A 21,900-nucleotide genomic window follows, 5' to 3' on the forward strand; every position below is an offset into this window, starting at 1 on the left:
TTTTTATTCCTACGAAACTATGAGTTTTGCAATTCAAAATGACTTTTTTAGTGAAATGAGATATCAAATTTATAAGAAACAAGTAAGGAAGTTCTAAGTTCGGGTGTAACCGAACATTTTATACTCTCGCAACTTGCAAAGATCAGAGCCCCGGAAATTATTTCAGGTGTTGGCAAAGTTTTATATTAAAGGAAGTATTGATCCGATTCAACTAATTTTTAACATAAAACCGTACTATTATCGGGAGTTTCATTTATTTATTTTATTATATAAATTTTAATTATTTAATATACCGATATTTTCGGTAAGTAGTCAACTTAAGGCACTGTGAAATATGAGAAGAATGTTGAAGTCATCTCATACCATCCTAGAAATAAAATTTAATGTCACTGGCGTGTTTAGTGCTTGATTTATCGCGCTTTTAGTAATTTTTAACAGTACCGTTATATGGGGAGTAGGCGGAGTTGCCACCCGATTTCACCCAGTCGATATAAGTTCTAAAAACATTTGTCCTCAGTTATTTTTTTTTAATATAGCTTTAGCGGTTTAGGAGATATGCGCATTAAACTTATTATAGAGCGTAACCACAAACTGCAGATTCCCCTCCCTAATGTGGTCCTGTATACCAAATAACAATCTTGTATCTTATTGTGAAGCTTAGTTATAGCAATTTATTCGTTTTTGATTAATGGCGTTTTGTGGGCGTGGCAGTGGTCGGATCGGTCCATCTGCCACACTAACCGTCTTACGGAACCAAGAAACATGTGTACCAAGTTTCATAAAGATATCTCAATTTTTACTCAAGTTAGAGCTCGCACGGATTTCAACTCGTCTCTTCATCCTGATCAATGATATATACATAGCCCAATATCTAACTCGATAAGTTTTAGGTAAAACAAACAACCGTTAGATGAATAAAACTATTATACTCTGTAGCAACAGGTTGCGAGAGTATAAAAAAATGTTCCTCAAAATAATCAAACTACATACGTTAATATCTTTTAAAAGGATAGAACTTATAATTTCCTACAAAATACACTAAACGAAATATTTTTTCAAGCAGAGGCCCTTCCCGTTACAATTAAAAGCTCATACTTGGAAAGACTTTCTTAGTGGTGTATATCAATCAAATTTTGAAAGTACCAAGCGAAAAAAAACCACCCTAATATTGTATACCTATACTTGTATATATATAATATTCCGAGATCCGCATGCAGACGCTTCGCTACACTGCAGTTTTATCGATTTTCATGTGTTTGTGTTGTACTGAAATTTCCGAGAATTAGTGATAAAAATAAACCATTAAACAATTCGCCGGAAATTTCAGAAAATTGGCTACTTTATTGTTGTTTCTCTGTTTCGTTACTGCTACTAAATTTGTTAAACTCCTTGAACGATTCTTTAGCAACTCGTCTACATATTTGTAAATAGGTGGCGCTGCAGTCATATTGCTTCTTTTCATTGCTTCAGATTTGATGTATGATGCACCCTTATTACGAAAATACCTAACCTAAAAACGGTATGTATTAACGAAATGGATCAATACAAGAATGGTAGAGAAAAAATTGCTTCAACATGATGAAATCATATATTTTAGAATTAGAAGATAATACGGAAACACCGACAAAATTTACATGCAGATTGTAAACGAAAACGCCAACAATTTTGTATATATATTATATAATATTATAAATTATTATATTTAACCTTTAAGTGAAATGCGTGGAAAAATGTTTAAAAAATAAATTTTTTTTTTTCAAATTAGGATATCACTTCAGTCACAGCCGAAGCAAAAAAAAAAACAAAAATAACGGTAACAAGTTGACGTAAACTCTTATTGTATCATTCTTGGATCATACGAAGAATCATTCTCATAGAATTAAGGTATAAAGGCACACTTGTTCCCAAAAAAAGAAAAGTCTCAATTCTTTTCGCCGTCTGTGGGAAAAAATTATGATAATGATTATTCCTTTATAAAGTCAGATCTACATATTAGTATCTATTCCGAAAACTTACTAATATTCAACATGAGTTGCTGAACAATACAATTTTCTTTTCACATTTTCTCAACACTTTAATTTCTTAAAAATAAATTTTAATAAAAATCTTTATTATCCGCTCCAATTAGGCTCCTGAGACAATGCAAGCATGCCAAAACTTAATCTACTTTGCTATAATTTTGTTATAACCCTTAGCTGGGATAGCCCAGCGATTGGCAATACAAAAAATCAAACGTATACATTTTTTTTTGCTTGTTTCGACTTTAGGAATCCTCTATTCTAGGAAGTATCTATTATCACCTTTCTATATAACTTATTTCAAATCCTTGGCAACTCTCTACTTTTTTCAAACCAACTGAGTATTAACTAAAGCAATTATAAAATGGTTTTGAAATCCCTAAAACTCTCACACTACTTTACGACCTTACGTAGCCAATCTCATTCAAAAAAAAAAACAACATTACTCTTTCAAAAAAACGAGAAATGTGCCTCTTGTGTAAGTATAGGTAAAAATAGGTTAAATATTGAAAATTTAGCTGCAAGTAAACAAAAACCCGTATAACATTTAATTTTTCTTGTTTGCTTCACACCTGTTATCTTTTGCGTCGCTTATTTTACTTTTTCGTTAGAAAAGTCATGCGGAAAATTGCAAAACATTTTAACCCGTGTATAAAACAGTGCTTTTGTTTTTCACGCATTTTTTTCCACCAGCAGATAACTAAAAGTTGAGTAAAATGCAAGGTATACCACCAACTATAAATTATGCAAAATGAAGGAAGCAGCACTAAAATATATGCTTTGAAAAATTCTATATATTTTTTTATTCACTTCGCCCTTCGTTGTTGCCAACTTTTCAATTTTGTTGTTTTGAAATAGCCAACTAATCTAGTGAAAAATACATAGGTATACAAAAAAAGCCTGTCATATAATGTTGCATACATTTTAGCGCAAATCACTATTAACTTTTTTTCAACGAGAAAATGTTAGTCACGAAAAATATGTATGTCTATAAAAATTTCCTAGCCTATACCTTGTAAAATAGCTTTCCTTTAATTTTTTTTTGATACAATTTTTAAAAATTTCACTTACGGTTTTTGTTGAACTCTGAATAGTCTACTTCAAAAGTAAGCTCCAATATAAAGGCTTCAGATTAGCCATATCAATAAGAACATTCAATGAAAAAAAAACCGGTTTTAAACAAAATCAACTAACAGCAAAGAACTGCCCTAAAATATGTGATGTATAAATGGATTCAAGCGCAGCTTTGAGGAACTACATTCCACAGATTTTTCTCAAATCGTCGCATAAATTTGTAGTACGTGCAACCTCTCTTACCAGATAGAAAATTTTAGTATAGAGATAGATGCGTAGCATGAATATATATTAAGGAATTTAATCACGAAAACGATACGTGCTTGCGAAAACGGATTTATTCCTTATTTTGATTCGCTAGATGACGCTGTGATAGAAAAGATCCTAATTTGCTCATTTATAGCTCGTTTAATTTAAGCAAAGTGAGCTTTTACCGATAAGCCCAGAAACTTTGGTTGGGTTAGGTGTTAAGACTGTTAAGACGATACTAGTAGCTAGTTCCTTTAAATTACTGAAGGATCCAACAAAATTTGAAAACCCCCAAAAGTAAGGTAACCTTGCTAAATGCAAGTAATCCATAAACCTTTTGGATCTGAAACGGAAGTATCTTGGTAATACTTTAGACTCATTACAAACATATATAAGTAATCATTTCCTGAGCAATGATTTAAACTGCTTCTGAACTCTCTTTATGTTCTTATGTCAACCCGAATAGTACGGTAAAATAGTTTCTCTAGTAAAGCAGTTCTATTCCCACCGTTTATCACATAAACATCATATTTTTACCGGCATTTATTTCGTTTGATATCATTCCAATTTCACAGGCTCTTTGAGTTTTTTAGTTAGTTTATAATTTACAAAGAATTATACTCATACAAGTATTATATATACTTTCGCCCTAAAGCTCTTCATAATTCCATCTTAGCAGAAGTTTATAAGTACCTCCTCTTTGAAAGGGCATCTCAAGTGGGTAGTAACTCCACTCTTTAGAATCTAAGATAACTGAAATAACGGTAAAGGCTTAATAATGCAACTTCAGCCTCCCTAAATAACTTGAATTCAAAGTTTCTGTAATCTTACTAAAAGGGGTCCATATTTTTACATCTTCCTTAGTTAACATTCTATTTGACAAGTGCACTATTAATAGCTCTTCTTACAAACAGACATACATACAAACATATTTAGTTGCTTCGCCGGATTATTGTCATTCAGCATTTGCAGTTCGCATTTGCATTTAATTCATCTAAAAATAATTATTGGGGATGTCAACATAAAGTTAAGACTAAATAAAATGACTTGCAAATATCAAAGCTCACAAACTTGGGCACTCGCATGCATATGAATGACTGCATTTGTAGACAACACATGCATATATTATATATATACATATATTTTATATCTGAATATATGCATATTCTCTCATTTTTCTCGGCAGCACTTACAATCGAATTAGGGTACGAGGCCACGTGCGCCATTAATTTTTACGCTCACCAACACATCAGTGAATACAAGTAGGAGCACATATCCATACATACCCATAAGTAGGTTCTATATATATACACATATACATATGTATGTAAATAAATTACAGCATAATTTGATATTAAATGTTTTTGCGCATATTCACGCTCACTTGATGTTTCTATTCATATCTCTAACTGTCCTCTTAATTGCATGATAAAACGTGTTTCAATAATAACACTGGTTATTATTAATCAAAATATGTAGCTGTGAAATGTTATTTATTAAAAATGTTCAAATAAAGACATTTACTAGAACAGTAACAAATTATTAATAAAAAATTAAATTAATTTAAAAAAACATTCTCCAAACTTTCCTTAAGCTACCTTGAAAAACTTTCAATTTTAGAGAAATTATATCGAAGGAATTCACCATACCATCGATAAACACTGGTCCTTGATGGAGCTTTATTCATCGATGCATAATCGCGAAAATGTTAGAGATTTAAAATTTTTTACCCGAGACGAATATTTTAAGTTATTGTAAACTACACAAGTAGCACTAGTATGTCAAAATGTTCTGAGTATGTATAACATCAAAATGTCAATTGTAAAACTTGACGATAAAGCTGTGATTTGCCAGATTGCAAAACTAGAGTTGCCAGATCGCTAAATATATAGGCAACCTACGCAATTTTGAAAATAAAGTCATTCACCTTGACATCAGTCTTGATGAACTTGATGAGCACCAGCAAACCATCATCGAAGGAGGGAAACCAGTCAGTTCTAGTAACTTGTCGTTCTCACTGATTAAGCAAGTGAATATACCAGCTGTAGATCCTACCAGTCAGATAGTGGGCATATGCTTTCAACCATTTTCTTACAACCTCACTTTTTCATGTTAGATAGTCCACAAGCCCTTCTAGACAAAAGTCGCCCAGATTCATTTATTCAAAGACGTTTAAACACAACTAAGTACAAATTTCAAAAAATTCTATCGACGCACCCTGTATATAATACACAAATTCGACACAAACGTAAAAAACTCGACCGTCCTTCTACGCAACGAATAAAACTCTTTTTTACACGCGTAAACATAATTATGTAAATACGCACAATTTCCGAAACCTCTTTCCATTTCCATTTTTTCGACACTTCGTGCGTTTTTTCCAACGTTAAAAGCACTAATTAAACTCTGCTCACTTAAGTATAACGGTTAAGAGGATAATGAAGTTGATTGTCTTAAAAACATTATTTTCTCGCTAGCTACAACAACAGGCTAAAAAACGAAAGGTGCTACACGCGCCTTACACCGCTCTCACACCGCTCACATCCGACCATCCACCGTTCAGTTAATTGTATATTGGCTTTTCTCAGACGCATTGGAAACTTCCCCGCAACCCTTTCACTTAACAGTCCTTAAACCAGAAATTTATCACTTTAGTTAATAACAACAGGAGTACCGCAAGTTCCGAGGTTTACCGAACTACTTTAAAATGGACCCCTCTAATTTATTTAAATCTAGTCGGATGTTAGAGCGCTGCCAGTGCAAATAAGTGAAAAGGCAAAAGCTCAATGGAAGTTAAAAGGGGGAAAGCTTTTTCATATTGAATATATGCCATTATATGCTGCATGGAGTAGTAGCTTGTCGTAAATATGGAGGTTTTCACGCTTTGTATATTACCGTTATTCAACTGGGAATCTGGGCAAGGCTTGTGTGTGTTGCGCTCGTTTATATTCATTTATGTATTAAACACAAATGGAAATACAAAATACAAACACAACTACAAGCACAAATGCAACTACAAATACAAATACATGTACCAATACAGGTCTGTGTGCACGCGCTGATTCTGCACTCTCTTGGCAGTCAGATTCTTTTATTAGCAATTTAAACTATAAGTGCGTTATATAATATTCAGCAAATTAACTGTATTTAATAGATAGAAATAAAAATGCAATGCATGCGACTGTGGGATAAAACATAAACAAAGTAAAAGGAATTATTTGCTGAAGTCGATGTGGTGCTACATATGAATACCGCTGTTTCCATAAACATAAAGCATTTTTACAGCTTTTTCATCTACCACAATTGTGAACCGGCTGAGAACAATTTTATTGAGGTTCCTAATAAAGGAGGTTATAAATGCAAAAGGGCAATGCTCACATCAATAATTGAGTAATGCTAAAAATAAAAGGAAAAATATATATACATAAATAGTATATTTGGTACAGCTGCTGAATTTTGATAAGCTTCTTCAGCTTAGAAATATGATGATGACTTCAACGTACAAGCCTCAGTCGCTTTAAAACATAACGATTTTCTGTATTTGTAGATTAGATTAGATCTCAAAATTAAATCCTCCTTAAGCTCAAGGACCTTTAGCCCGACAAGTCTCCTTAGTGACCGATCTAATGTATGGCAGGTATTACGTTTACGAGATTATATTCATTTACATGTAAAAAAAAAATACGTTTACTGTAAATTTTTTTAAAGTTAAAAAGAAAAAAATGTTCATTTAGGTGCTACATTTAATGCTAATTAATAGCCAAATACTCATTTTGAAAAATTTTGGATTCCCTTGATCCCGGAGCCAACCTTCAGGGGGAAATCAGGTGTCTGGCGGTCAGGAAGATTTTTTTGCTTCAAATTTTCTCAAATCCAAAACCTAAAACAAACACAATGAAAAAATGTTTACCTTGGTTGCACAGCAGTTATAATGCCCTTCGCAGTCAGGTATATACATAGGTACATGCTATAGTAGTAAAAGTTTTGATTTTTGACAAAAAGGGGGACTTAAAAATCGACATTACTACCAAAAATTATTTCTTTGTTCATTACCTGATACATATGGTATATCTAAAAAAGTAGTGCAAAAATTTCGAGTTAATCGCTCCAACCGTTTTGGAATAATCTCCAGCGACTCTGAAAACAGTGTTTGAAGAAAAGCGAGTTTGATATTTTGGAGCCGATTACAATAAGGTAAAATATTCTTATAAATACGCTCATATCTCGGAAACTATTTGCCAGAACGGCTTCAAATTCGGAAAATATTCTCAAATATTTTTATGTATATTCGACATAAGTTATATACAAAAAAATCATCGTTCCAGTAGTATCTGGAAACGAAAGGAGTAATAAGAGTTCCTAAAAGAATAATATAGAACTTAGAAAGTTATTATTATCGAGTGATTTGAAACATTATATTATATTAGCCGCACTAAATCGATTATTAGAAAACTTAAGCAAATGACAATTAGTTAAAACTTTGAAGAAATTTTCTGCAGTACAATGCATAACTTGGACAACATTCAATATGAAATATTTACCAAAATTTAATTCAGTTATACCTACGTAAAAAGAGATCATACATTAGTATTCTGCTCTTTATGAGCCACGTTTAATATTTGCAAATGGCACATTGAGTCAAACGTGAATCCCAGGGCACTAAGATTTTTAAAAATATTTATTGAAGCTGTGTTTGCCTTTCTGCATTTTCAACGCACTTTCCTAATATTTCAATTTTTCTTGCGAAAGTTTATTCGCACAGCATTTTCCTTCGAAAATGTATGAATACATGCAATATTTATGACAGCTGTGCACTTCAAAAGTTTCACACTCGAAATGTTATGGCAGGTGACTTGACTCTACTCAAACACTTATATATTAGAAACATTTCAATCCTTGGTAAATTTAATGTTTTTAATGGCTTTCATCAATAATACCAAAATCAATAAAGGGGACTTTCATTAATACACTTTCGAAGCTTTAAAGCACTCAATTACTTTAAATGAAAGCTAAGCTGATTGTCTGTGTGTAGCATACATATACATAGTATATATCAGTTAGATATTCATATATTAATTCTTTTCCCTTACTCCACTCAAAACCTTTTATTATTTGTTTGTATGCTCTCTCTTAAGACCTTCCATTACGCTGATTTTGACCTTCTGCTTCGGTTGCTGTTGTAGTTAGTTACCGTCATTGCTATTGTTGTGTCACTCATTAACAAAGAGTATTCACGTTTCAACGCCACTATGAACTCATGGCAACCACAGAGGACATGTACACAGCGGTGCCCTTTGCTTTGCTCTAACTTTAGATTTGCCCTTATGCCACTCGCCGCACACCAACAAGTGTATAAGGGTAAAAGTGAGCACATACATACAAACATATATCATATATCTACATATATATTCAAAGCAAATATAATATTATATAATGTAAATGCTATAGATGCCCTGCAGGCAAATTTCTTAGTTGCGCACTGGCCGCATTACTAAGCGTCACCGTTGGGAAAACGGGAAATAATACTTTTTATTTCTCGGAGCAAAACCTAAATAGTTTAAAATAAAAGCATTTAAAAGTTGCCACAAATTTGGAAATTTTAATCAAAAACAACGTTTAAAAAGAAGAAAGGCTAAAATAAAATTAATTTAACCAGTGTTACCACATATTTGGAAAATTTCTTTTATAAACTTGATAACTTTAACACAATTAATAAAAAAGCAATCAAAATAAACGAAATTTAAAATAGCTTATAGTTGAACATATTATAGAGAAGGGTTGCCACTCATTTAAATTGTTTAAATAAAAGTTGTAAACATAAATGATATACTACAATATGGGCATCACACTAATTTCGACGGTTTTTGAAAAATTTCTGGCAAAGATATATTTGAGAGCGATTGGAATATTTAAAAAAACATACATACATATTTATAAATAATTACAGTTACAATATTGATCTCATAAGACAATAAATTGGGAAATATTTGAAATGCGTTGAAATATTAGCAGTAATTTAAAAATGTTGTATATGGAGAAAATATATGCCCATTAACGTTATCACTCTACTTACTGAATCTTAAATCTTCCTTTATATTTTTCGATTTCATTTGTGACCTCTTGTTTCTATATACTTTCACCCCATTTTTGTGCAAACAAATTTACCATCTTACTAATATATCAAGTTTGACAATTTATTAAGATTTTTCTTTTCTGTATCCTACCTAAAATGCTCTTTTCTTGATAAATTGTCAAGATGACAAATGCTTTTGACGATGCTTTCTTCCAAAAAAAACAATCAGCTGTTCTAAAGCTTTACTCGTATGTTTTATCAAGAGTGCCACAGAATAACAAAAGGCTTTTTACTTTATATAACAATATTTTGTTAATTTGTCAAGTGCAAAGAAAAGTGGTAAGAGTTCCCCAGTCTTTGTTTTATCTTACCATTCTATGTTTTCCGACAGGGTATTTTCATATGTATTCATGTGTATTTACTTTATACATATGTGTTGCTGACATACACATTTTCGCATTAATGCTGAGGCAGCATTCATTTAATTATGCGGTCATTTCATCAGCGCCTTGTTTATCTTTATTATAATTAAGAAATATCCCAGGGGAATAACATTTATGCGGAGTTATATAAACATGGAAATAAATATTTTTTTATATAATATCCGTTAGCATATTGGTGTTGATATAATTGTAGGCAGATTGGATTATAAAAGTAGATGTATGAAAATTAGAAAAAAATAATACTAATACTACAATACAGTTGTAAATATTTGATCCCGCTATGGTACGACTTTCTTAAATTTAATTAAAACCCCAAACTCAAAACTTACATATAATATCTATAAGATATAATGGATGAATAATGGCTAGACAGAAGAAAGCTATACTAGTTACATAGCTGTTTGCAAAAATACGGACCGTTTTCAGCTATATTTCGTGCAATTTCACCTTATAGGAAGAGTAGTACCGCATTTAGTTTCAAGATAGCTCCGTTTTTGCTCCATATATTGGCGAAATTTTGCGTTTTGTTACATCAGAGAAAGAGCCCATCGACCAATTTCGTTTACTTTTGGTGGCAGTGACTGAACTTTAATCCAATATGTCTCGATAACTTTTTAATGTAATTTGTATACAGCACTTAAGGAAATTAACTAAGTGAAAATTGTTAACCTCCAAAAATATTCCAGCCTGAGAAAAATAAAACCTCAACTAGCAAACAGCGTAAGTTCTGCACTCCTAACAGTGCTAATATTTACGACCATCACTGTAAGACAGTATTTTTGCCTTGACTGCCCATTTAATTACGTATGAAATTCTTGCGATGATGTCGATTGTCGAATTTACCAGACACCATCAACAACAACAAAATTTGCCACACTATACTCGCACACATTTCAGTTAGCAATAGCAAAACTTTAAGGCGCAAATAAAACTAAAGCTCGTTAAAAGCGACTTGGTTACTCGCTTACATATTATACTTTACGTTATAAACAACCAAAAAACAATGCAAAAACAAAGCAAACCGAAAAAGAAATTTTTGTCCAAACTTTATTTGATCACAGCGGAAGGCTTAATTTACTTACTTGTAAACTTTTCACAGCTTTTCAATGAACATAATTTTTCATGCATTTATTACAAAGACGTTACACATGTACTATATTATATATACTGTAAGTAAGTATGAGCATACTCAATTGGCTATAAACTTACGGATGTGCGATACCTAGTATTTTCATACACATAATATTAGGGTGTTACACAATACATGGCAATATTATTTTTATATGAGACAGTCCAAAATAAAAGTGAAATCTGAGCTGAATGACAACAAGAAAAAACTTTGATTTTGGTTTTAATACCCTTCACATATAAACAAGTTTCCATAAAAGAACAAGAATTTTTTCGATCGGTATTGTAGCATGTCTTTGTATAATAATCCATGCGAAGGTATGTCAAGTAAAAAAGTTTTCCTTACAAGAACTTGATTCTGATCTTTCAGTTGGTATGGCAGCTATGTATATATACGCCAAAGTGGACCGATATCGGCGGTTCCCACAGATGAGCAGCTTCTTGGTACAAATAGGACATGTGCAAAATTTTAGAGCGAAACCTGAAAGATTGAGGAACTAGTTCGTATATATAAAGACAAATGGACATCTCTAAATAAACTTAGCTCGTCACGCTGATCATTTATATATACATTTTATAAGGTCTCCGATGTTTCCTTCTGGATATAAATCCTATTCAGAATATAAAGAAGGGAATATTTGTCATATCCATTATTCCAAATAAAATCATGCAAATACCTTGAATAGTTGTTATATTCAAATCTATCTGGGCTGGAAATCTGATCGATACCTTCACATATTTGTGCCGATTGACTTAATTTTATGCAAAACATTTGGGGCTACCCCCGAATTGCTGAAGCTTTTCCATATCAGAAATACTTTCTGAGGCTTTTCTAAAAAAACAAAAATCAATCTTCAACTTTTGCTTTTCGGAGTCTTTTTTTTCAAGAAAATATGGCTTCTTTCTTGTCTTGTCTAAAACTAAACTTTTGGTTCGCCCTAAAGTGGATTATTTCAACATATTGCTTTTTAATATAGTTAAGTAGTATGAAAAATTGTTAGTTTGCAAAAGTTTGGCATAAATATATTAAACTAACTTTAGTGATATTGCTTGTTTACAGCGTTACCAAAAAATGCGCTCCTAAAAGTATGCAATATGTTTTTTGTTATTTTGAGTTTTGTTTTTTTATAGAAAATGCGTAAATGAAGCTTAAAATTTGTTTTTAGATTGTGGATTTTACGAAATTTTCTTATTTTGTGATTAATGGGAATATTTCAATACCATATTACTATATGCTATCGCATTATCACTATGTGTGATAAAATTGTTCGAAAATTACTTGCATTGGTATGCATTGCGTATTTTATTGCATGGAATTTAATTTAGTGGTTAGGTTGTAATTAAATTGAATGCAATTATTTTTAATGCGTGAGAATTTAATTGCAATGTAATTTCCAGGCGAAGGATTAAAGCGCTAACCCATGTAGAGGCGTATTTAATGAAAGCTATTTCGCATATAATAATTAAATATTGGTTAAATATTAGCGAAATTTTTCCCGCTTTTGTTTTGTTATACCCTGAACAGGGTGTATTAAATTTGTCATGAAGTTTGTTAAACCTAGAAGGAAACGTCGGAGACCCTATAATATATATACTATATATAAATGCTGAGTGTGACAAGCTGTCAATTTGGCAATGTTCTTCTGTCCGTATATATGCGAACAAGTCTCTCAGTTTTTCATATATCGATATGAAATTTGGCACTCATTTGTCGGAACCGCCGATATCGGACCACTCTAACATATAACTAAACGATAAAAATTAAGTCCTTATAAGAAAAGCTTTTATATTTGACATCTTCACAAAATTTGGCGTGGATCATTGTCTCAGACAAAGGTGCAATCATCAAATAAATTATTCGGATCGGGCCGCTATAGCATATAGCTGTGATACAAACTGCATAATTCAAATCAAGTCCATTTATGGAAAACTCTATTATTTGACAAGATATCTTCACAAAATTTGGCGTGGATAATTGCCCAAAACCAATCTCCGAAAAAGTTATTCTAGACCAGTATAGCATATAGTTGCCATACAAACTGAAGGATAAAAATCAAGTTCTTGTATGGAAAACTTTTTATTTTGACACGATATCTTGACGGAATTTAACGAAAATAATTTCCAAAGGACAAGGAACAATCTCCAAACGAATTATTCAGACCATAAAAATTCAGATTCACAAAATTTAGCGTGGATTTCAAGACAAAAGAAATTGTTCAGATCAGACCAATATAGCATAAAGCGATAGCTGTAATACAAACTGGGCGATTGAAATCAAGTTCTTTGTTTTTTTATTTGTGAAGAGTATTACTGCTTCGGCACGACCGAATTTACCGTTTTTATTTTTTTTTTGGTTTTAATTGCACTTTATGCAGTGACATAGTGCCTATCGCCATCTATTGATGTGCTATTAGCGTTGCCATTAAATAATGTTCGATGATACATATATACAGTTAACGTTAAATACATGGGTAAGCAATATTTATGTATCAATTTATATATAGGTATTTATGTAACTGTATTTTCGTAAGTTGTAGCTCCTCATTCTTACTAATTGGTTTATTTATTTGCCCACTATGCCACAAATCCCTTTTACTTATTTACACACACATACAAACATATTTAACCACTCTCCGTTGTAAGTGTGTATTTGTATTAGTATATGTGCGCTTTTATGCTCACTTTCATAACCACATAATTGTCAATTAGTGATTAATGTGGAAAGTGTTTTCCTGGTCCTTTATATGGTTGCCACTTTGTTTCGATGAAGCATAACTGCGCAAGCTTACATATTGGCTCTTTCACTTGGTTAATATTCAAAATTAATATTTATTACATTCAAACGTATAATATACATACATACAAGCACTTGCACATACATATAAATACTCATGTCGAATTGAATTTTCCCGTACAAATGCATGGGCTAATTGAATTCGTTTGGCTGCTGACAAAATAATTTAAGTTGCTGTAAATTAATGCCGATGTATTTAAGCTCGTTTGGTACATGTGTATACATGTATTCAATTATTCCGTAATTGGGAATTCGAAATCTGAGAGAGTCACGTGTTTCAGCAGAAAAGCATTATAACAATTTGTTGTTAAAATGTACACAAACATTTTAATTACACTTAAAGCGTAACCACAAACGCCACTTTGATCTGTTTTAACATATATTTGCGAATTTCAGTGAGTTAACGTCACTCGACCAAATCAGCACTCTCTCCCACTCTAAAGATTGTTACTGTTAAGAATTAACACTATTAGTATTAGACTTCTCTTGAATTGAATTGAAATTGTGCTTCGTAAAATCATTCCCAAAATCGCAATCAAATTTGAATCAAACATATACATCTGATCAAATTTATGACGAACTGACAAAAAAATATAAAAATTTTACGTATTGTAATTCAATACAAATCTTTATTATCGCCTTCAAAATATACTCCTTTTGAGCTAGTACAAACATGCCGACGATTTATCAAATTTTCCACACACTTGCTAAATGTCTCGGCTTGGATGGCTTTCAGTGCCTTCAGCGAATTTTCCAGTTTTCATTTTTGGAGCGCCATTCGCTTGATTATTGAGCAGCTTCGATGTCATATTCATAAACCCACGTCTCGAACCAATAATGATGCACTTGATGATTGCATAGTCCGCAGGTACGTTGTCAAGCATCACTTTGAGATCTCTACTCGACGTCGTTTTTGCCAAAGATATATCCGCTTTGGTACTAGTCTACCATTGTAACGCTTCATACCCAAACCATAGTATATGCTGGAACTAGGTAAGCTGCGATGAGGAATATGTATAAATCCGCGCAAAACAAGTCACATATTCATATTTCCAAAGCCGAATTTGTTTTTAACAAATATTTTATACATACAGGTTGGTTGAAAAGTTTCTGCGCTCGAAACGAAAAAATACTGTTTTTGGTACGAGATATATTTTTTTATTCAATATTATCTCTCTTAACTTCAATGCTCTTATTGCAATGATCCTCCAAAAATTTTATGCCATCCCTATAATGACTTTCTGGAAGCTCTGCAAAATACCAGTCTACAGCTGTAAAAGCTTCTTTATTCGACGAAAAACCCTTTCCACGAAGGAATTGTTTCCGGTTTCTGAAGAGGTAGTAGTCGCTGGGAGCCAAATCTGGTAAATACGGTGGATGCTCAAACAATTCGTACTTCAATTCGCCTAATTTTGTAATTGTCTGAACAGGTACGTTGTCTTGATGAAACACGATTTTTTGTGCTGTAAACCAGGTCTTTTCTTACGAATTTCTTCATCCATCTGATCCAAAAGGCCGCAATAATATTTAGAGGTGATTGTTTTACCTTTCTGCAGATAATCAATCAACAAAATTCTTTTTGCATCCCAAAAACCTGATGCCATAACCTTCTATGTGTATCGTTGTGACTTCCTGCTTTGGAGCTGAACAATCAGCTTCAGTCCACTGTAAACGTTCCTGTTTAAATTTGTAATCATGGTGGTAGATCAAAGTCTCATCCATAGTTATAAAACGACGCAAGAAATCGGTTTCATTCTGCTTAAAACGCTCCAAATTATTCTGACATATTTCTATCCAGTTTTTGTTGAATTGTTAACGTATGCGACACTAACTTTCCAAACATCTTTATCATATGTAATTCGCCATGTAGAATATGAAGTACTCATCCGTCTGAGATGCCTATGGCAATAGCAATTTCACGCTTGATCAAACTGAGATCTTCACTAGCAATATTATGAACTTGTTCAATGATTTCTTGTGTGGTTGCGGTTTTTGGTCGTCCTTCGTGTGTATCGTCTTCAAGCCTAGTATGACCACGTTTAAATTCATTAGCCCACAATTCAACGGTGCGTTTTGAAGATGAGGACATTCATAAATTTCCTTTGTTTTTAAACCTTTCGAAACAAAGAATAGAGTCACTGCGCGATATTCAATTCCATATTTAAACAAGTAAGGGCTAAGTTCGGATGTAACCGAGCATTTTATACTCTCGCAAAGTCTAATGGTATACAAGTTTGAGATTTCTTTGTGGATTGACTGATATTTTCGGTAGAAGGTCAACTATAGGCACTGGGGTCCACATATTTAGTACTTAGGGGCTTGAACAGTTTTGGTTCGATTTAGACAATTTTTGGTCACAAGGTGGCATACTTTAAACGTATTATTCACGCAAAGTCTTACCCCGATATAATCATTGTTGCTTGATATGCATAGTGGAAAGTGAAAGAATCAGATATTGAAAATGCTGTTATATGGGAAATAGGCGTGGTTGTAGTCCGATTTCGCCCATTTGGTTGAAATCGGTAAAGCAGATCCCAATATATGGGTTTTCACCTAAAAGTTGGCGGTGCCACGCCCACTGTCTAATTTTGAACGCGGTTCCTATAAAGTTATCTCATACCATCCCACAGATAAAATTTAATGTCTCTGGCGTGTTTCGTGCTTGATTTATCGCGCTTTTAGTAGTTTTTAACAGTACCGTTATATGGGGTGTGGGCGGAGTTGCCACCCGATTTCAACTATTTTCACACTGTAGGTAGAGGTTCTAAAAACATTTGCTTGCAGTTATTTTGTTATTATAGCATTAGCGGTTTGGGAGATATGCACATTAAACCTATTAGGAGCGGGTCTACGCCCACTTAAAAAAAAAAATTTAACTGCAGATGCCCCTCCCTAATGTGATCGTGTGTACCACATAACAGTCTTGTATCTTATTGTGAAGCTTAGTTATAGCAATTTATTCGTTTTTGATTAATGGCGTTTTGTGGGCGTGGCAGTGGTCGGATCGGTCCATCTGCCACACTAACCGTCTTACGGAACCAAGAAACATGTGTACCAAGTTTCATAAAGATATCTCAATTTTTACTCAAGTTAGAGCTCGCACGGACGGACGGACGGACGGACAGACAGTCACCCGGATTTCAACTCGTCTCTTCATCCTGATCATTTATATATATATAACCCTATATCTAACTCGATTAGTTTTATGTGATACAAACAACCGTTAGGTGAACAAAACTATTATACTCTGTAGCAACAAGTTGCGAGAGTATAAAAAATACTCTGCACGTCAACTTCAAATGGCTTGTAAACAAAGAATTAACTGATAGAATGACTTGTTACTTTGCATGTGTTTTCACGACAGATGTGCCAATTTGAGAAGAAAATAAATTTCGAGCTAGTAGTGCAATTTCTTTTTAAGAGTTGAAACTCTTCAACCAACCTGTATGTATAAGTTAACACGAGTAGCTTCTCTGCAGCAAAATAGCTCGCACGTGGACTGAGTCAGCGAATTTGTGTTCTTCGCTTGCCGCTTCATGCGAATGTCAATGCCATGCAACGGCACCATTAATAAATAAATCAAATAAACAAATTAATATCAATCAATGTGTTGAGATATATGAAGTTTACTTGAAATTCTCAGTAAAATGCCCAACATATCCTAAGGACTAAGCACCCCCGAACATAAAAGTAGTAAAATATGCAATATAAGTATATTATAGAACACAACAATTCAGCAAGCGTTAGATAGTAGCGAATCGAACAAACTATACCAGCTGTTTCAGCCAACAGACAACATTTGTCCCTTAAGCTTTCTAAAATCGATTTTTATATTCAAGTCTGCTAGAATTATATATATATTTCAATGATTAAGTTTTTGTTATCAACTATTTCATTAGATTTTTATCTTTGTATTTGAATTTTTGACAGCTATTTGCCATTTGGCGTCAAAAAATGGCGAACCGAAGACACCTTGTATTTTATTGATCCATTTTCTATTAAAAAAAAACTTTGTAAAGTTAGGTAAGGTTTGTTATACTAAATTATGATTATTCAAATTTTTACTATTTTGTTTTTTTTTTTGTTACAGTTTTTTAATCACTTAAACTCTAAAAATATACTACCATTTCTATACCTAAAAAATTATTATTGTTTTGGATGTTTACCTAATATGATGCTAAGAAATGTTTCTTCCAAATTGATTGATATTTCCTATTCAATCCAAACAATATTTTATTATTGTTTGCACCACACAAACACATAAGATAGCATTTCTCGTCTAAATGGCAATAAATGTCTAATATGCTCTGCAAACATTTAACACGATTATTAATGTTTGATTACGCTCATATTCTCACACACACACACATAAATTCATCTCTTTTACATTATATAACTGTACATACACAAATTATATAACTGTAAACGTCTTAGCCAATTTATTTATGCCAACCTTTATTTAAATGACATGCGTAAATTACTGAGGGCACACAACAATCGAAACGCCCGATATAGATGAGAGCCATAACTCTTAAGATACTTTTAGCTTGCTGAATGAATACACACACGAACTGAACTGAATGAATAAATGATTAAGTGCTAAAGTGAATGAATGAATGAAATGGGAGAGTAATATTCAAAGATATATATAAATAACAATAGATGAAATGGACAAATGTCATTCATTCACAGCGACGAAGTGTTGGTGGCAAGTGTAAAGAGCAGCCGAAGACAGAAGAGAAGAAGAAACAGCAGCAGCAGTATAAGTAGTGTGCTTAAAAGGAAAAACATTGCAGTGCTTTGTGCTAATACTTCAAGGAAAGCGCAAATAAAAATAACAAAAACACAGTGAAAAAGAAGTGGTAGTCGAGAAAGGGAGAGAAGGTGGGAACTGCCACCAAAGTGGAGACATCAAGTGTGGTCTCATCGGTGCTAAATTAAATTTATAACATCGAGTACACGAAACAGACGTTATCCGGCCGCCCACTGTGGTTAACACAAAAAGATGCGAGAATAAAATAAAAATCTAAATGAAATAAAATAGGAAAAATAAAAAACAAATATAACAGGAAAACAAAACGGCGCAGTAGAACGTAGAAGACAAAACTAATAGGCTGCAAGTCCATGAGGGAGCAGACGTGGCAGTGAAATGTAAATGGAACACTCATTGCCGCTGAGCCGAGCGCAGCGAGCAGACAACAATTCACAGTGCTATCGGTGTGGTAGTTGGTCTTCAACGGCCTGTAACTGTCGACGATAGCATTGAACGGTAGGCGTGAGAGCGACCAACCACCGGCAAATGTATAATAAATTGCATGAAAAACTCAATCATTACGCCAGCAGCAGGGAGCTAATTTAGTTGTACACATCACCAGCTAACAGCTAGCCCACAGCCTTGGCAACCAGTAAGGCCAACCTAACAACCGGTCAACTGCTGGTTTGTGATTTTGGGGGCTCAGATTGAATGACTTGTTCACACTGCGGTATCGCAGCAGAGGCAGAGATAGAGGCAGCAACAACACTGTCATTTATTTTCGTTCACAGTTCTCAACAACAACATCATCATCAACAACGACAACAACAGCAACACGTATTAGTGGCAACGTAATTTCATTTGCATTTGCATCCCCTCAACAGCTTGAGGAATAGCCAAAGACACGACGCAGTTGGGGCCCGGTGCAAAGGAATGATCGTATTAGTTGCTGTGGCAGTCAAAGTGACGGTACCAGTAAGACAACTTATGCCATAGTCGCCTCGGTGTCACTTTAAGTTGCCGTCAGTGGAATAGCAACAAATCACTGTCAAAGGGCTCATTGTCATAGTGTGCGCAGTAGAGTCGGTCGAACTTTGCAGACTCTATAGTTTAGTTTAGAGTAGGATAGCGTCCGCTTGACGTTCAGTCGCTTGTGACATTTTGCTACAGTAAACATCTGCCTGTTTGTTGTCCTTCGTCGCCTGTCGTTCGCCGTGCGCCGTGCTCCGTGCGCCGTGCCAACGTCATTCGTCGTTCGAAGTTCGAAGTACCCAAAGGCGTTTGTTCGGGCGGCTGTGGCAGTGGGTGGGTGATGCCAACCCATTGAGAGCAAATGATGAAGCACAAGGGTTCCAGTTATTGCTGTCGCTGGTTCACACTTTTCTTGCTCGCCATGGGCATTGTTCTTGGTAAGTAGCATTCATTGTCTTTGTATTTTGTAATCATTATTTGTTTTCGGCCTTTAATGGATTTGCTAAATATCCCGCTTAACTGCTACTTTGTTAGTCATAATAATTAAAAGTAATGAAGAACAATTCTTGGTATAATACAGTTTGTCATCGCTAGTTTATTGGTGGGCATTTAAGATAGGCGTGATAACGAGCACGGTGTGCAACAGATAAAAGTGTGTTTAGGAAAATGAGTTCGAAAGGAATTCAATAGTCAAGTGTAAAAGTAATTTACAGGAATGAAACACTGAAAGAGAATATTACATAAAACCGAGTTAGATATGCATATAGTATAGAAATAAATTGACTAAGGAAAGTACGGTTAAAAAACTATAATATAACCTTAGTATGATTCTATAAATACTTCTCTTATCTTATCTTAATGAAAACCAAGCGACCATCTTTATAAGCCTTTAAAGTATAGGAGTAAAGGAATTCCGAATTAGGTTTGGTTGTTTACAATACAGCTCTAATCTGACTTAACTTTAAAGAATACATACATATATATATCAATATTTTAACTAATTTCTTTCGCAATTTTTTTAGTTTTTCGCTAGCGATTAAACAATTGAAGCTTTATTTTAGTTCTAGTCATGAAGTATTACCTAGCACCTCTGTTTGCTCAAAATGGACTACTTTTTGCAGTCATTTATATCTTAAAAACTCTATGTTATGAGAGCGGGATGAAGTTGGAATACTTTTTCGCTATGATGTCATAGAATCCGACCTTATCCTATGCAGAGTTAAAACTTAAAACTGATTGAAAAATGTCCCTAAGGTCTTCTTTTGCAAAAGCCATACGCAAATTAAATCTACCCAGCTCTAAGTTTGTCAAAGAGTAAATTAAAAAATTGAGCATGATTACTGTATAAAAATAAAAAGAGAGTATAAAATTTGAACATTCTATTACGGTAGTTCTTAACAGAATAGCTAAAATTTTATAAATTCAGTGTCCTTCATACATCTTGTGAAGATCTTTTAAATTGTGTCCGTAAGTAAGTAAGTATATAGTATTTTGGCCCATAATATACGTCAATTAGTATTTAGATTATTACAAAAAAATGGAACTTTTATCGATTACATAGGTCCAAAAAGTCAAATTACCAATGACTGTCCTATTATATAAATAATAATAAAAGATAAGACATCAAGAGCGCCAGTCTATTAAGTGTACCAAGAAATATCGAGTCTCTCTTTTTTTTTTAATGTGATTTTAAATTTTAACCCACTCCCTAAGAGACATATATGAAAAATTTCATTTTGTTACTCGGTAAAACGACCAATAACCCACTGATGCTGTGCAAACGCCTAGCTGGTAGAACTTGGGGCTGCAAACCAGGCATACAACACTAGATGTATACCATGATAGCCAAACTTCTTGTCACACGCTTCATGCCCGAAATTTCCGAAAAACTACATGGTATGAGCCAACTGATATGCCTACATCTTTAGCAACTTCCTTTGATGATTCCCCTTAACAGTTTTCGTCATTTCATCAACATTTTAATCGGTTGTTGCTGTTTTGGGGAGTCCAGGACGAACGTCGTCATTCACATTTTGTTCAGCTCTTTGAAAAGCTTGTACCTCTTGTAAACAATTTTTTGACTCAGAGAATATTCACCGTATGCCAATATCAACATTTCAAGTGGTTTTGAGCATTCAGTTTCATTTATTGAAAGCAAATTCTTTGATCCATTTGGTTCGACAGCAGCAAATCGCCGAACACGCAAAACACGTCTAACTTTTATGCCTCTCACAAGCAAAATAAACATTCTATATAGCTGAAGCTGTGAACATATGTTCGAGACGATTGTATCAATATAACAAAGTAAAAAAATCGATAATGGAGAGATTCATACAGGTAGATACTGGACCACACAAAATTTACATATTTAGTCGTCACTTTTAAAAGGATTTTAC

At 33.5% G+C, this 21,900-nt stretch overlaps 1 protein-coding gene across 4 annotated transcripts in view; it reads left to right on the forward strand.

Annotated features, from left to right (window-relative positions):
* The window catches only part of Neto (Neuropilin and tolloid-like), a 60,131-nt gene that overhangs the window by 11,144 nt on the left and 27,087 nt on the right, over nucleotides 1–21,900 (forward strand). For 3 of the 4 annotated variants that reach the window (XM_036371768.2, XM_070109430.1, XM_036371769.2), the window contains exon 2: nucleotides 18,472–19,941. In XM_036371768.2, the coding sequence (XP_036227661.2) occupies nucleotides 19,866–19,941 (76 nt within the window). In that variant the 5' untranslated portion in view covers nucleotides 18,472–19,865. Of the gene's footprint in view, nucleotides 1–18,325; nucleotides 19,942–21,900 lie in introns of all 4 variants that reach the window. The other variant, XM_036371767.2, reaches the window with a different exon arrangement.

Source organism: Bactrocera oleae, chromosome 5 (assembly GCF_042242935.1).
Source record: "Bactrocera oleae isolate idBacOlea1 chromosome 5, idBacOlea1, whole genome shotgun sequence".
In the NCBI taxonomy this organism is placed as follows: domain Eukaryota; kingdom Metazoa; phylum Arthropoda; class Insecta; order Diptera; family Tephritidae; genus Bactrocera; species Bactrocera oleae.